General features: G+C 32.2%; 2 protein-coding genes across 3 annotated transcripts; one reads left to right on the top strand and one right to left on the bottom strand.

Moving 5' to 3' along the window:
• On the bottom strand, window positions 360–2,009 carry LOC109335046 (probable inactive patatin-like protein 9). The gene is made up of 2 exons (XM_019571086.1): window positions 851–2,009; window positions 360–671 (listed from the first exon to the last, which is right to left on the bottom strand). The coding sequence occupies exons 1-2, from the start codon at window positions 1,778–1,780 to the stop codon at window positions 489–491; spliced, it is 1,113 nt and encodes a 370-aa protein (XP_019426631.1). The 5' UTR covers window positions 1,781–2,009; the 3' UTR covers window positions 360–488.
• On the top strand, window positions 2,650–8,672 carry LOC109336766 (ribosome-recycling factor, chloroplastic). Of its 2 annotated transcripts, none has more exons than XM_019573572.1 (9): window positions 2,650–2,657; window positions 5,492–5,587; window positions 5,674–5,771; window positions 6,117–6,228; window positions 6,646–6,687; window positions 7,149–7,205; window positions 7,305–7,355; window positions 7,923–7,979; window positions 8,479–8,672. In XM_019573572.1, the coding sequence occupies exons 2-9, from the start codon at window positions 5,501–5,503 to the stop codon at window positions 8,494–8,496; spliced, it is 522 nt and encodes a 173-aa protein (XP_019429117.1). In that variant the 5' UTR covers window positions 2,650–2,657; window positions 5,492–5,500; the 3' UTR covers window positions 8,497–8,672. The 2 variants fall into 2 exon arrangements, with proteins under 2 accessions (XP_019429117.1, XP_019429115.1); XM_019573570.1 differs by lacking the exon at window positions 2,650–2,657 and adding an exon at window positions 5,106–5,402.

The raw sequence follows: 13,581 nt of genomic DNA, 5'->3' as shown, positions 1-13,581 counted from the left end.
TTCACTGTCTCTAAAAATGTCATAAGTGCTTTTTATATATTATATTAAAGTGTCTTATATTTTAGGGGGAAAAGGTAAAAGTAATATATGAAAAGGAAAGAGAGTGTTCAGGGTTTTTATTATAAAATCATTTTTGCATTAATTTGAAATAATAAACTAAATTAGATTTTTTATTTTTTTAATAAAGAGTATATATTTAATAAAGTAGTAGCTCACACTTTTACGGCATAAATTAAACCCTTTTAAATTCCCGAACCCAGGAAAATACAACAAAAATTGTACTAGTCCAATCGCTGTAACTCGACCTGCTACCCCATTCTGAGAAATCATAATAATAAAAATAAAGCAAGGAGGAAGTGGGAAAAGGAATTATTAACTCTATTTGGTGAACTATTAAATGCGATTAACTGACAACTGGCATTCTAGGTAAAAAAAACTGGTTACAATTACAACCTACACAGTTAACAGAAAAACCAGTACCGGCCGTTCTATTCCTTGCAGGGACTAGACGGCGTGCTCGGTTTTCCGGTAGCAACAAGACGTTGCACGAAATTATGGATCCTGTTTCCGTTAGTCTCCGTCAGTAACCGTTTCCCGCCAAATGGTAATGATTCTAGACCCATCTCTTTCAGTACCTCATTCTTCATTCCTTCACTTCCCAAACCAAAAGACTGCATGCCATAAAACATACATGTCAATTCATTCTTTCTATTTTTTTCTTTTTCGTCATTTTCTACTAAACAAAACAGTATTTGAATTATTTCAAAGACGAGAATAAAATATCTAATAGGATAAAGAGATAAGTTATTTACAAAAAAAAATAGAACTGTTGATTGATTCATTCACGTACCTGGATTCTGACGTAGTCCGTACGGTTCCAACTGAATGCGTTTCCCATCATCTGATCAATGGTCTCGGAAACACCGTCAAGAGCAATGTCAACCACTGAAGGTGTTGACGCTTCGCGATTCTCGCATGTCTTTGCGCTTGATGATCCGTTACCCAAGGAGAGAACCAAGAGGTCCTCAACGCCGTTTGCCGATGGGAAATCGCGCTTGTTGTGGAGGACGTGCGTGACGGCGGCGGCTGTAGGGTTGTTCATGACGAGTCCGCCGTCTACGGCTGAGCAGGAGGTCTTGCCGTCAACCGAGGTGAAGTTGAACGGTTTGAAATGGTTTGGAGTTGCTGACGTGGCACGGCACACTTTCCAGAGTTCGAAATCGAAACTCGGAGATTCAGACGCGTCGGCGCGTGAGAACACGAATGGAGCTGAACTCTTGAGGTCAAAGCAAGGGATTAGGAGTGGTTTACACGTGTCCTTCAAGGTTAACAACCGTGATCCATCCTCCTCTTTTCTCTGGAACACTTGCTTCAACACGTTGTCCATGCTCCTGGCCGAGAATCTCCGACGCCGGCCAAAAACTCCGGCTCTTTTGACCTTGTACAGTTCCGAGTTCCTCTCCATAATGAGACGCACTGCATCTCTGGCACTGTATAGTGGCCTGCCGAAAGCATCTGCGGCGGTGACCATGGCGGCGAGTATGGCGCCAATGCCGGTACCGGCGACGATATCGAAGAAATCAGCAATTCGAGCATGAGGATCGGAGGTCTGGATACGGATCTGATCCTCAAGGTGAATGAGAGCAGCGCCGGAAACAATGACACTGGTTCCTCCTCCGTCAATGCTGAGAATGCGTGTTCTGTTAGTTCCTTTACAATGAGAGAGCCATTTGTGCTCCAATTTGGAGAAGATATCCAATGTAACTTTACTCAAATCCATTGCTTCTCAGAACCCTTACTTCTGTCAATGACTTTATATTAAGAAAGAGGTATTGAATGTGTTGCAGGTGTGTGAGAGAGAGAAAAGGAAAGAAGGAGGGTGAGAAAGGAAAGAGTGTGTCACGCTTTATTGGTGAGAGGATTAAATGGCTCAAGTGAAATGATGCACTTATGCACTCTACCCTCTTTCTCTCCCTATCTGAATACACTCAAAGCTGCATTTGGAATTGCTAGTGGAGGTAGTTATATACGCCACCTGCTTCTCATTCTTCCTTATTTTATTTTATTATTAATTATTTATTACAATTGGACCTGTTATTTATTTAATTAAAGATATTGATTTTGTTTCTTCTTCCTTTTATATATAAAAAATTATCATATTTCCCATTAAAAATACATTGAAAAACAAGTATTGTAGGAGTATCTGTAGTCTTCTACCACATCCACCAACACAATAGTTATTACTTATTCATCTGATGCCATCTTCACTGTTTTCTTTTCTTTATTTTTCAGATTCGATCTGCATTTGCGCTTGTTTTATTTGACACATGAGGAAGGTGACTAGAAATTTATAAGAAGCCACGGACGCAGCAAGAAAACTAATGTGAAAAAAAATTAATTTTTATACATTAATGGTATAAATAAATATGATGCTCTTGCTAATCCCCAACAAGGTAGTAATTACAAAGAGAAGCATACAAGAAAACAACATCACGACGTGCATGTCTAAGAGAATATTGTTAGGAATGGGGTATTTATGTACTTTTAACCACGCAAGTAGCATGAATATGTAAATGGCTGAGTTCTGTTTTGTTATTAATGTTGGGGAGTGAAATGATAAAAATATCCCCAACTTCACTGTCCATGAAATTGATGTTGTTTCAATGAAGCAAGCATAGGATAGGTGGGCCACAATGGTTACACGGTCTTTCTCAATAGTTTTACTGCCTTCTATTTTCTCCTTTGAATAAAGTAATTTTTATGACCCAAAAAATATAAGATCCTATGAAAAGCAAATAAAAAATTTAACTTACGAAATGTTCAAGTGATCTCTTGCTAAACTGTTTGACTCTTAATGATATAGACAATATTTATTAATTTCAAATTTTCAATGATGATCATAATATAATTCAAGAGATCTGCATATGCTAGAAATAGATTGGAAAGATTTTATTAAAGTAGAAAATTGGATATTGAAAAAATCCGGAGAGAGGAACCCAGCACAGAGGTGACACCATTCCAGCTATTTGTGGATACAGGATAGCTATTATTGGAAATTAAGAATATCATGTGGAAAACCAGATCCATATATACTGAAGAAGCTATTATTATAATCAAATAACCATGTTTATTATTAGTAATTCCAATTTCAAACATGATTATTAGTCTAATGCCAATTAACCCTGGCCATGGTAATGATGTGGATCAAACTAGGGAGTAGTATAGATCAAACATCAAAAGATTGAGGCAGAAAGTGTCATGGTATATAGAACCAGATAACAATGATGTTTAACTTCTTGTATATAGTAGATTCGTGACAACTTTGCTACAACTTTGAGGTTCATAATATTTATAACATCCATATTTGTGTTATAAACTTTAAATTGTTGTGTATAAATTTACTGTTCATTTAAAACATGCTAAGGTGCACTAGTGCTACTTAGGTCTGATGAATGTAGAGTATGATTGACCTTTACATGAAGCTTCTGTCCAGCTAGACAATGGCCACTATTGCTACAAATGAAGTAGAAATCCCCTTCCTTGGTGAGGTTGATGGAGTCAGAGCCAGAATGATAGAAGGCCTTTGCAGAATTTGTGTCACATTGAATATAGTCATGGTGGGTCACCTCCATCACATCATGGTATTGCTTGTGGTATGAGAAAACTAAATGTTTACACTCACTCTTATTATTCTATGATTAATGAATAGAACATAACCAGATATAACAAGACACCATTGAGTTGTATATATCAATATAAATAATCATCCAATATATTTGCATTAATATAAATACAAGACCATGCAAGTAACATTACTTCTCAGTGGCAATCTTATTTGTGTAATATATTCCAAATTGAAGATACCAACTTGTGTCCCTTAAATATTTTGTAAGATTTCATTAGATCATATTCATGATTTAGATGCATATTTAAGTGAATACAAATGTGCCAGAATTTATTAACATAATTTAATGATTATGGAAAGAAAAAAATGAAAAGTAAATTAAGGACTCACTTAGAGTATCACCAACATGGAACCTCTTGTGAGAAGCCCATTTTTTGTAATCTGGGTGGTCTATAATTGTCCATCCAACAGAATCTCCCACTCTGTAAACAGCACTCTTGGAAAACACAGAAAGACTAATCAATATTGCTGTAAAAATATATATTAACATAGCCATTAGATCCTTTGTTGATATAATGACCGATGAGCTCAATAAACAAAAAATATGAGATTGAGATTAAAAGAGAAAACCAAATTAGAAGGTAGAAGATACATGCAGAAGAGATGAAATTTAAGAAGTTTATTCAGTGAAATTGTGTGAAGTATATAGTCAATTAATCTACACATCTTATAGGATGCCACCTAAATAGAAACCGAAATTGACCCAATTAAGGGAAATTGGCGACCTAAATTTTTCTTATAAATACTCCAAAACAATGAAGGAAAAAATAAAACAAAAGACTATTTGACTATACAAATAATGTCACAGGAGAAGCATGTTCTTCCTCTTCACATTTGTTTCACTGGAACCTGTGTGCAACTACTTGCACTAAAATTAGTCTCAAACTCATCTTCATGGGTGGTTTCTAATCACCTAGCCTAATGTGTTGTGAGCCCAATCCCAGATAGAATTAATTGTGACAAGTCGATTAACACAAGACTAACAAGTTATTTACATTTTTGTTAAACATCCAAACCACGTTTGAAAAGACACAATGCATCACAAAACATTTATATCTAATCATGAAGAATGACTCTTTAAAATAAAAAATATTTAAATAATTGATAGATAATATAATAATTATGTATAAATTTTTACTATTTTATTTTCAAGTGGAATGATAAAGAGTCATGAATATAAAAAACTTTTGTTCCATTCAAACACATACTAAACCTACTCTAACCAAACAAATAAAAATACTAAGCCCGCAAAGTATTGGGCATGCCCAAATTATTTCGAGCTAGAGTGAAGCCTCAGACATGGTTTAACCCTACAAGCCCATTCCTTCTGTCTTTCCAACATACTATTATTCAGTATTAGTTTCACAATAAAAACTAATTACTCTCCTAGATAAATGTTATTTGTGACGATAAAGACTCATGCGAGAATGAAAAGAGTTAGAGAAAATTGTTATCCGCAAAGAAAAAAATGTCACTACTCATGTCAGCCACTACTCACATTCTCTCATCCAACTTCCATAACTCTCTTCCACTTTCAGGCGCGTCTTCTCTACGCTCCTTCACATCTTCTTCACACTATGTTACTCTTAAGCTCCCTACTACTTCTACCTTTACACCTCTCCTTTCCACTTCCTTCCAATTACGAACGACGCCGTTTGTGAGAGCTGCAACCATCGATGAAATTGAAGCCGAAAAAGCCACTATCGAAAAAGATGTTGTATGTCTCTTTCTAGTTTCTACTATGAATCAATGAATAATGAAATGTCCTTTAATTCCTTACTATCTATGCTATGATATTATTCATAGAAAAACAGGATGGAAAAGGCTATCGAAAATGTTCGCTCAAATTTCAATTCCATAAGGACTGGTAGATCGAACCCTTCTATGCTTGACAAAATTGAGGTATATCATAACGGTTTTTTTTCTCTTCATATTATAGATTGTTTTTCTTTACTTTGTTGGTAAGCACTTTGGTGATGTGTTTATAGGTGGAATATTATGGAAGTCCCGTTAGTTTGAAGAGCATTGCTCAAATTAGCACTCCTGATGCCTCTTCTCTTTTGGTTCAGCCATACGATAAATCAAGGTATCATGTGCGCTTACAACTTCTATAGTTATACCACAAATGTTGAGTCCAAATCGATTACAAACATTAAATTGATGCTATATCCATGCTTACTTTATACTTCTACTTAGTATATTCTATGTTTGTAATTGTATTGGTCTATGTGGCATAATTCTTCTTGTAATCTCATTATTATTTTACATTAGTTATTGATTCAGTATAGAGGCGTTAAGCTTGTCTAAATCATTCTTCAATAACATGATGTAAACGTTGAAGTAATAAAAAACTGTGGTTGAATTTGTAGATATGGTATCTTGTATGTGGAGTAATTCTTAGTGAAGGCTTGGTTATTCTATTGTTTTTCAGCTTAAAGGCTATAGAGAAAGCCATAGTTAGCTCTGATGTTGGTATGACTCCAAACAACGATGGAGAAGTGATACGGTTGAGTATCCCTCAGTTGACATCGGACAGGAGGAAGGTATTTTCCATATTCATTGATGTCGTACTGTCTAAGTTCGCATCTTTATGAAATTCCTTGTCACTTCTCCTCCTTTCCCTGCTCACTACATTTGAATTTGCACGGAATGAAAGTAATACTCCTAATTGGTTCACTTATAATTTAATTATTAACAAAATGATACGGCCTATGACTTATATACCTACGGGTCCATGGCTCATGAGAAAAATTACTTAATATCCCTGTCCATAATTCCAGTAGAATTGGTTTAGATATTAAGTTTTTTAGTTTACTAGAGTACTTGATCAGTTCCATATCTTTATAATGTTTTTTAAGATATAAATTCCAGGGACCTTCTGAAGGCGTACATGAATATCTGGGTTTCATTATTTCATTTGAATAATGAAAGTGATAATATGTTTTTCTTTCTCTTTGCAGGAGCTGTCAAAGATAGTGTCTAAACAAACTGAAGAAGGGAAGGTACGTTTAATATCATTAACAGTGGGGATAGGGACTTATTTTTTGTTATTGCCAATTGACAATCTGAGAATGCTTACACTGGAACTTTTTTCATGGCTATCCGGGAAGAAATTTAAGTGCTTGTCTGTGAGTTGAGTTTTGGATGGGAAGGAAGAGAAGGTGAAGACTTCAGAGCATTTCACAATTGTATTTTATGGCTCACAAGCCTTTCAATTCTCTTATTTCCCCTCCAAAACCCAACTCGCAAATGGACCCTAAGTCAATTCTTGAAGTTTAAATTGCAAGAGAAGCAAAATGTAATGATTTGTGAGAATTATGAGTGCTTATTATTTGGTTGTAATAAATATCACTTGCTATGTAAATCATTTTGTGTTACATGTTGTATGTTTTAGGGTAAATGTTCTGATTACCTAACATTATTTGTAAATTCCATTTGAATGATTGGGACTATTTTTTCGTAGGTGGCACTGAGGAACATAAGAAGAGATGCATTGAAAGCTTATGAAAAACTTGAGAAGGTTTAAATCCTTGAATTAATCACCTTTCTTAACTCTCCTGTAAATTGTTTCCCTGTCTCCCATTCCCCCTTTCAATGTTTTGTTGTAATTTTCTCATAGGAGAAAAAGCTCTCAGAAGATAATGTGAAGGATTTGTCAAGTGATTTGCAGGTAACTTGATACCATGCTATATTATTGTATAGGATACTATGAATCCATTTACAGTTCCTGCCACCTCTTTTTTTCTCGGGTGATGGGGGAATAATGTGAAACGGAACAATCACAAAACCACCTGCAAGGTGCTGTGAACAATGTGACAAAAAGAATGATTCCCCTGCCCCAGAGAAAAGTAAAAGGAGGAAAGAGGGAGTCAATATTTCTCACTATGCATGTGCTTTCATATGTACAAAAAAAATTCTAAGATAGTCCAATGTTTGATTCCGTATGTACAAAAGCAATATTGGGTTTTTGGAAGGCTCTTACACATGACATCTGTTTATTTTATTTATACCTCGGGGATACTTTTCCTATTATATTGCAGTGAACAATTTAGTTTTTGTTCACTTGTTTGTTCAATATCAGTGTCAGTTTTCAATAATAGCATAGTTAATTTATTTTATCATATTTTAGGTAAATGATGGAACTTTCAAGTCAAGCTAATGCTTATGTTTTAAAATAAAAGATAGATAATTTTCGTTCTTTTTTTCTTCTCATAATGATTGTTTTATCTCTATGCAGAAGCTGACAGATGAGTATATAAAGAAGGTTGATACCATCTACAAACAGAAGGAGAAGGTATTATATATTTCCACTCAACTGATACTTTAATTAGTAGCTTATGTCAGATGGTAGATTAATGAGATGCTTAAGCATGTATGTATGACAAGGCTTCTTTTCTAGTAATTACTTCTACAAGTTTTGCCTCTTTTTTTCAATTCTAATGTATTAGTTTCATGGTTTTACATGGAGTGGTGTATTTTGTTCTTGGAATTAGCATTCTTCGAGGTCTCTACACATGACGTTTTGTTAGGACATGGTTAATGGGTAAAAGGAGTGGGTCACTTAGTTTGTTATGACTTGTAGTCTTACTCGACAGATATACATATCATGAAAACTGGAAAATGTAATAGATATCTAAGGTTTGGTTAATGCTTTAATCCTTGTTGTAGTTGGTTATTGTATATTCCCTGCTTAATGGTCTTCCATGTTAATTTTTCTCTAATTTTGTTTGTACTACCTGATTTTGGTATAATTATATAGTCTTAAAAAGTAAGTTCTTGTTCTTATCTTTCAGGAGTTGCTGACAGTTTGATGCATCGACACAAGAACTAAATGTCGAGTTCTCGCTAAAGAAGGTCTAATTTTGTTTGAGTTAATGTCTGATGAATATTTTTGCATGTGACATGGAAGACAACTTTTGAACTTAGACCCTCCTAATTTTGTGAAATTTACCTGATTTAGTTCCTTAAATCTGCTTACGTTCTACTTTGTTGCAAATTTTTACATAGCCAGCCCAAATAAGTTATGTTAGCTTATGAAAAGGGAAAAGAGTCGTGATATACATAAACAATGTGGCTGCTACACTAGGTTGTTGGCCTGAAGCTTGTAGAAATAGTTGTTCAAAACGACAGTGTTTCACTTGAATGAAATATAAAAATATGTTTTCGTGCTTGCGTTTTATGGGCTAAGATGGTGAGAAAACGACATCATTCCGAGACGTGAAGTGAGACACTTACGCCATAGATGAAAAATCTCATGTCCCCAAATGCATTACTATTGAGCAAAGCGTGAATTTGCCTGCAAATCATGTTTGACATCTAGGTTTTCAGTGGTTATCTGATTGATGAAATTTCTGATATGAGATTTTAAATTTTAATGTTAATTAATTAATAGAAGATTCATTTTTGCTCTGTTTTCATCCTCATGAGATTTCTAATATGACATTGTCATATTTGTTTCATTGTTTCGTCTTCATTCAGGAACTTGACAGCATAAATTTGTCTCACTTTCATCCAACAAATTATTGGTTTGATGGTACTAATATACAGATTAAGTTTTAGTATAATATTAATACCATTCGATTAAGATCGTTAAAGCTAATATTCATTCATCCCTCCAAATATCAACCACCACGTAGGTTTCGTTCGGTGACATGTCCTTAAAATATCATTTGATTTTGGAGTTTTTTTCTCACCTTAAACCAAACACAGATGGTCAACAAATATATGTATTCTCAACCCAATTCATATTCAAAGAAAAAGATATCCCTGCATTTTTTTATTATTTTGTAATATATCAAACTTCTATTTTTAACTCAACGAAGGAAATATAGATAATATCGATCATCAATAAAGTGAATGAATAAATACCCATATGAACTTTCCTTGCTTACAACTAACAAGTCTCAGTATTTATTGCCATTTATCATCTTCTTTTGTATTCTTTAGCATGATTTGCAGCATGCAATAGGAAAGTGCTTTTCTTTTTCCTTTCCTTTGTTCCTTTTACTTTTTTAAGGGATCAACTCTATCCAACCTGATTGATGATACTTAAATGAGATGTGATGTATTCATTAAATATTAGTTTGATAAGAAATATTTCAAAATAATTAGCAGTTAAAAACATTTTTAACAATTTACCTTAGCCTTTGTTTTACGCATGAATCTGAAGTATGAAATTTTAAGGATTTAAAACAAAAGGTGACTATGGTAGATTTTACGTATTCTTTTTCAATTATTCTTTGAAATGACCAAAGCTTTGTTTACTACTTCTTGGAGGCTGAACAATATTAAAATTCTGGGGTGTAGTGGAAGGTTAATAATTGTTAAGCAACTAAAAATATTGTTTATCAAAACACTTTAAATATATTTAAAGGGAATAAAAAATTGTTAGTGGAAAGTTAATATTTGAATAATAACACACTTTTAAACTATTTTAAAAGAATAAAAAAATCAAAGTCGTGACCTAACTTTTTTTTGAACATTGGTCTAGAGTGTTCCACTATACAGCTTGCAATAGAAACATTAATAAATAATTTCGTCATCCCCTAACTGGGATAAAGAAAAATAACAAAGCATTATCAGAATGGTCCTTTTTTAAATATGAATAGAGCTTGAAAATACTAAAGATATTGTTGTTGCTGCTTCCTAGTCTATTTTAATATTCTATTCTTAATCATGGCAACCTCCACGATTAACAAGGAGACAAATTCACATTCCCGTAACTCTTTCACTATTCAAGAATGCAACTCCAACGTGGAACAATCAAAATAACCAATGTTTGCCACTTCAGATACGTCCAAATAAAATTAATATTTATACTTTTTGTCTATGAAGACAACTTGAAACCAATACCTTTCATTAACTTAAGATTATATTTCCCTCTTTAGCTTTATTCTTTGTTTAAGTTGAATGAGTGGGTTTGTCTTAACCCACTAATATATTTTATTGTTTTTATCCTAAGTTGTGCATGTTCTTTAAAATATATATTATAAAAACATATAAAACTAGCTTAGGTCAAAATACAATAAGTTCAACTAGCTAGTTTAATAATAAAGTATTATACTAACATTACTGATTGCGATTGATCATGTGCAGGTGAATTGAACCCATTAATGAATGACCAAAACTCATTGAAGGTGCGCATAAAAAATTGGTTTTATATCTTAATCACGAAACCATTATCAAATATATTTTTAGTATTGGACAAGTGGACGAAAGGGTGGACCCTCTCATATCCTAGGGCTTCACATGATATATTATTATATGTGTACTTCTGTTGTTTGGTTATTCAAAAAGGTATTTCTATTTAAACAAATCAATTTTATAATCGGAAAAAAAGTGAAAAAGTGAGGAAAACCCGATGAAAGATGCTTTTATTAATTCTTTTTCCAATATTAAAGTATGAAATGACGTGTACTTTATTTGTTTTCTTTTTGGGATAAAGTATAGTGTTTGCTTTTCTTAATATAAATATTACAAAAAATAATATATATTTATGTTTTTTGAATTGAATAAGTCTTGCAATATAATAGTATCCCTTTCTCTTGTACAAACTACAAAGGATGTAAGTGTCCTTATCAAGGATTTAACTATAGACAAACCGAGGATAAAGGCATCTTCGTGCATGAAAAACTGACATAATTCTAATGCTAGTTTTGAAATTAATAATCTAAAAATATAAAAATAATATTATAACTCATAAGCGAATATTGGAAATAGATTCTACAAGTTTCTCTTCATGTTGCGGTGGATCTTTGTCTGGTCCTACTTGTCACTGTTATGCCTTACTCACTCATAAATACACAAATGCTAAGTCAAAATTGGATGGTTCAAGTAGATGTATGAATCACTGAACTTGGTTAACCCATTATGATATTTTCTTTCGTGTATTTCACTTCTCATCTTATATTGCTTGTTTCTTTTCTTTAAGATGATAACAATGGAATCACTTTCCTTGCTCATTTGTTAGTTTGTAGTATTTGGGTCGTAGTTTTAATAAAATAATTATAGGTATAAAAAAACAAGTTTAATGTATAGAAACAACTTACATATAAACTTATAAAAAATCCCGTAAGATGACATTTGTGTATAAAATATATTTGTTAAAGTTGATATTATAAAATATAGGCCATCAATCTTGCCACCCAAGTCTAATCTATACTTTAATTCCAATATATATTAATTTAAGAAATGGTCATTGTAGTTTAGTTTAATAGTACTATATAATATATATTGTCATATTTTATATACACCCTACCCCAACTGCAACCCACTTACTAGCTGGATTATTTGAGTTGATGTTTGCATACACGCGCATCTTAAATGCGTGAGCGTGGACAAAGGAAGGGAAAACGTGAACGTATTTATTTATTAATTAATTAATATAATACTTAATAACAATAATTAATTCTGAAAGAAGACTAGATATGACTACTCTGGTTGATACTTCATCTGACAACCACGTATCTGCCACGTTCGCACCGTCAAATTACTACCGTTAGATTCAAAAGACCTCCAAATATTCTCATCCGCCCGATGAATTGAATTCTTAAGGTGAAACAATGAAATCGAGAAAAACTTGTAAGGAGACAATATCAACTTGGTTATGTTTGTTAGTATTATTATTCAGTAATAAATTTTAATTAAAATTAAAATTTTAATATATTGTCAATCATCTATTAGTTGTCTTTACATATATATGTCTTTACACCTATCTTTTTTATGAAATAGTGTGGGAAATTATGGATTAAAGTGGACATTACTTGTCTAACTTCGCTCCTCTCATTAATTAGTGACTCAAGAGGAACCTAAGTGGAATTAAATGCTAACTATTCTTTTAGTTTAAAATCAATCAATTAGAACTCATAAATTTTCGAGCCGCTTAAAGAGCTCAAATATATTTATTGTTTTTCAACACGAATGCTGATAATTAATATATATATATTTAGAAATCAGATTTTTAAATTAATTTATATGAAAATAATAATTTTAATATAACAAGTATATAAATAATAATTTAAAATATGTATGTATAATGTATATAACATGTTGATAGTTACTCATCCGTTTATCAACCTGTTTTTCATCTGTAATAAAGTATTCCACATTTTTAATTTTAATTGTTGTGCCAACTATTGTGACATAATAAATATATTAATAACCATACAACTAATAAATTAAAGACGTTGTATTTGACAAAATATACACAAAAGTTTTACAAAGTCGTTTGATGCTTTTATGTCTGTTGTTATAGCTGTCAAAAGTGTTTTTTGGATTGAGGAAGAAGAGAAGAAATATTAATAATGTGTATTTTGTTATCATGTGGAGAATGAAAGAACGGTGTGAGGTGGAAAACAATAATGTGTAGTTTATTATTATGGGGAAGTTTTTAATTTGCTGTTTTTTTAAGTGTGAGGTTAACTTTGCATTTTAATAAAAAGATAAATTTGGAATATAAAATTTATATGATGGTAATAACTAATTATTTTGACTTTATAGATAAATAAAAATAACATGTTTATTGTTACTTCATGACCATCAATCTACATTTTAGTTTTTCTCATGTAGAGTGTATTATCTTCTAATTATAATTCTTTATGAAAAATAATTTAAATATAAGTAATATAGTTTCTTATAGTTATTAATAGAGAATGTTACAAAAAAATTTGGATGGTGAAAATTATATAATAGTGGACATTAATTATTTTGACTTTACACATAATATAACATAATATAATATAATATAATATAATATATATAATGTAATGTAATGTAATATAATGTAATAGTTACAAAATGTAGTTTGAAAGTATATGCAACGTTAGAAGGTTGCAATATTAGATAAATATAAGTTTCTGCATTTTTTTTTTCAAAACAAAACAAGTTTGCACAAGAAA

This window comes from Lupinus angustifolius, chromosome LG20 (assembly GCF_001865875.1).
Source record: "Lupinus angustifolius cultivar Tanjil chromosome LG20, LupAngTanjil_v1.0, whole genome shotgun sequence".
Lineage (NCBI taxonomy): Eukaryota > Viridiplantae > Streptophyta > Magnoliopsida > Fabales > Fabaceae > Lupinus > Lupinus angustifolius.
The sequence above is the reverse complement of the archived record's forward strand: the minus strand, read 5'-3'. Positions and strand labels throughout refer to the sequence as shown.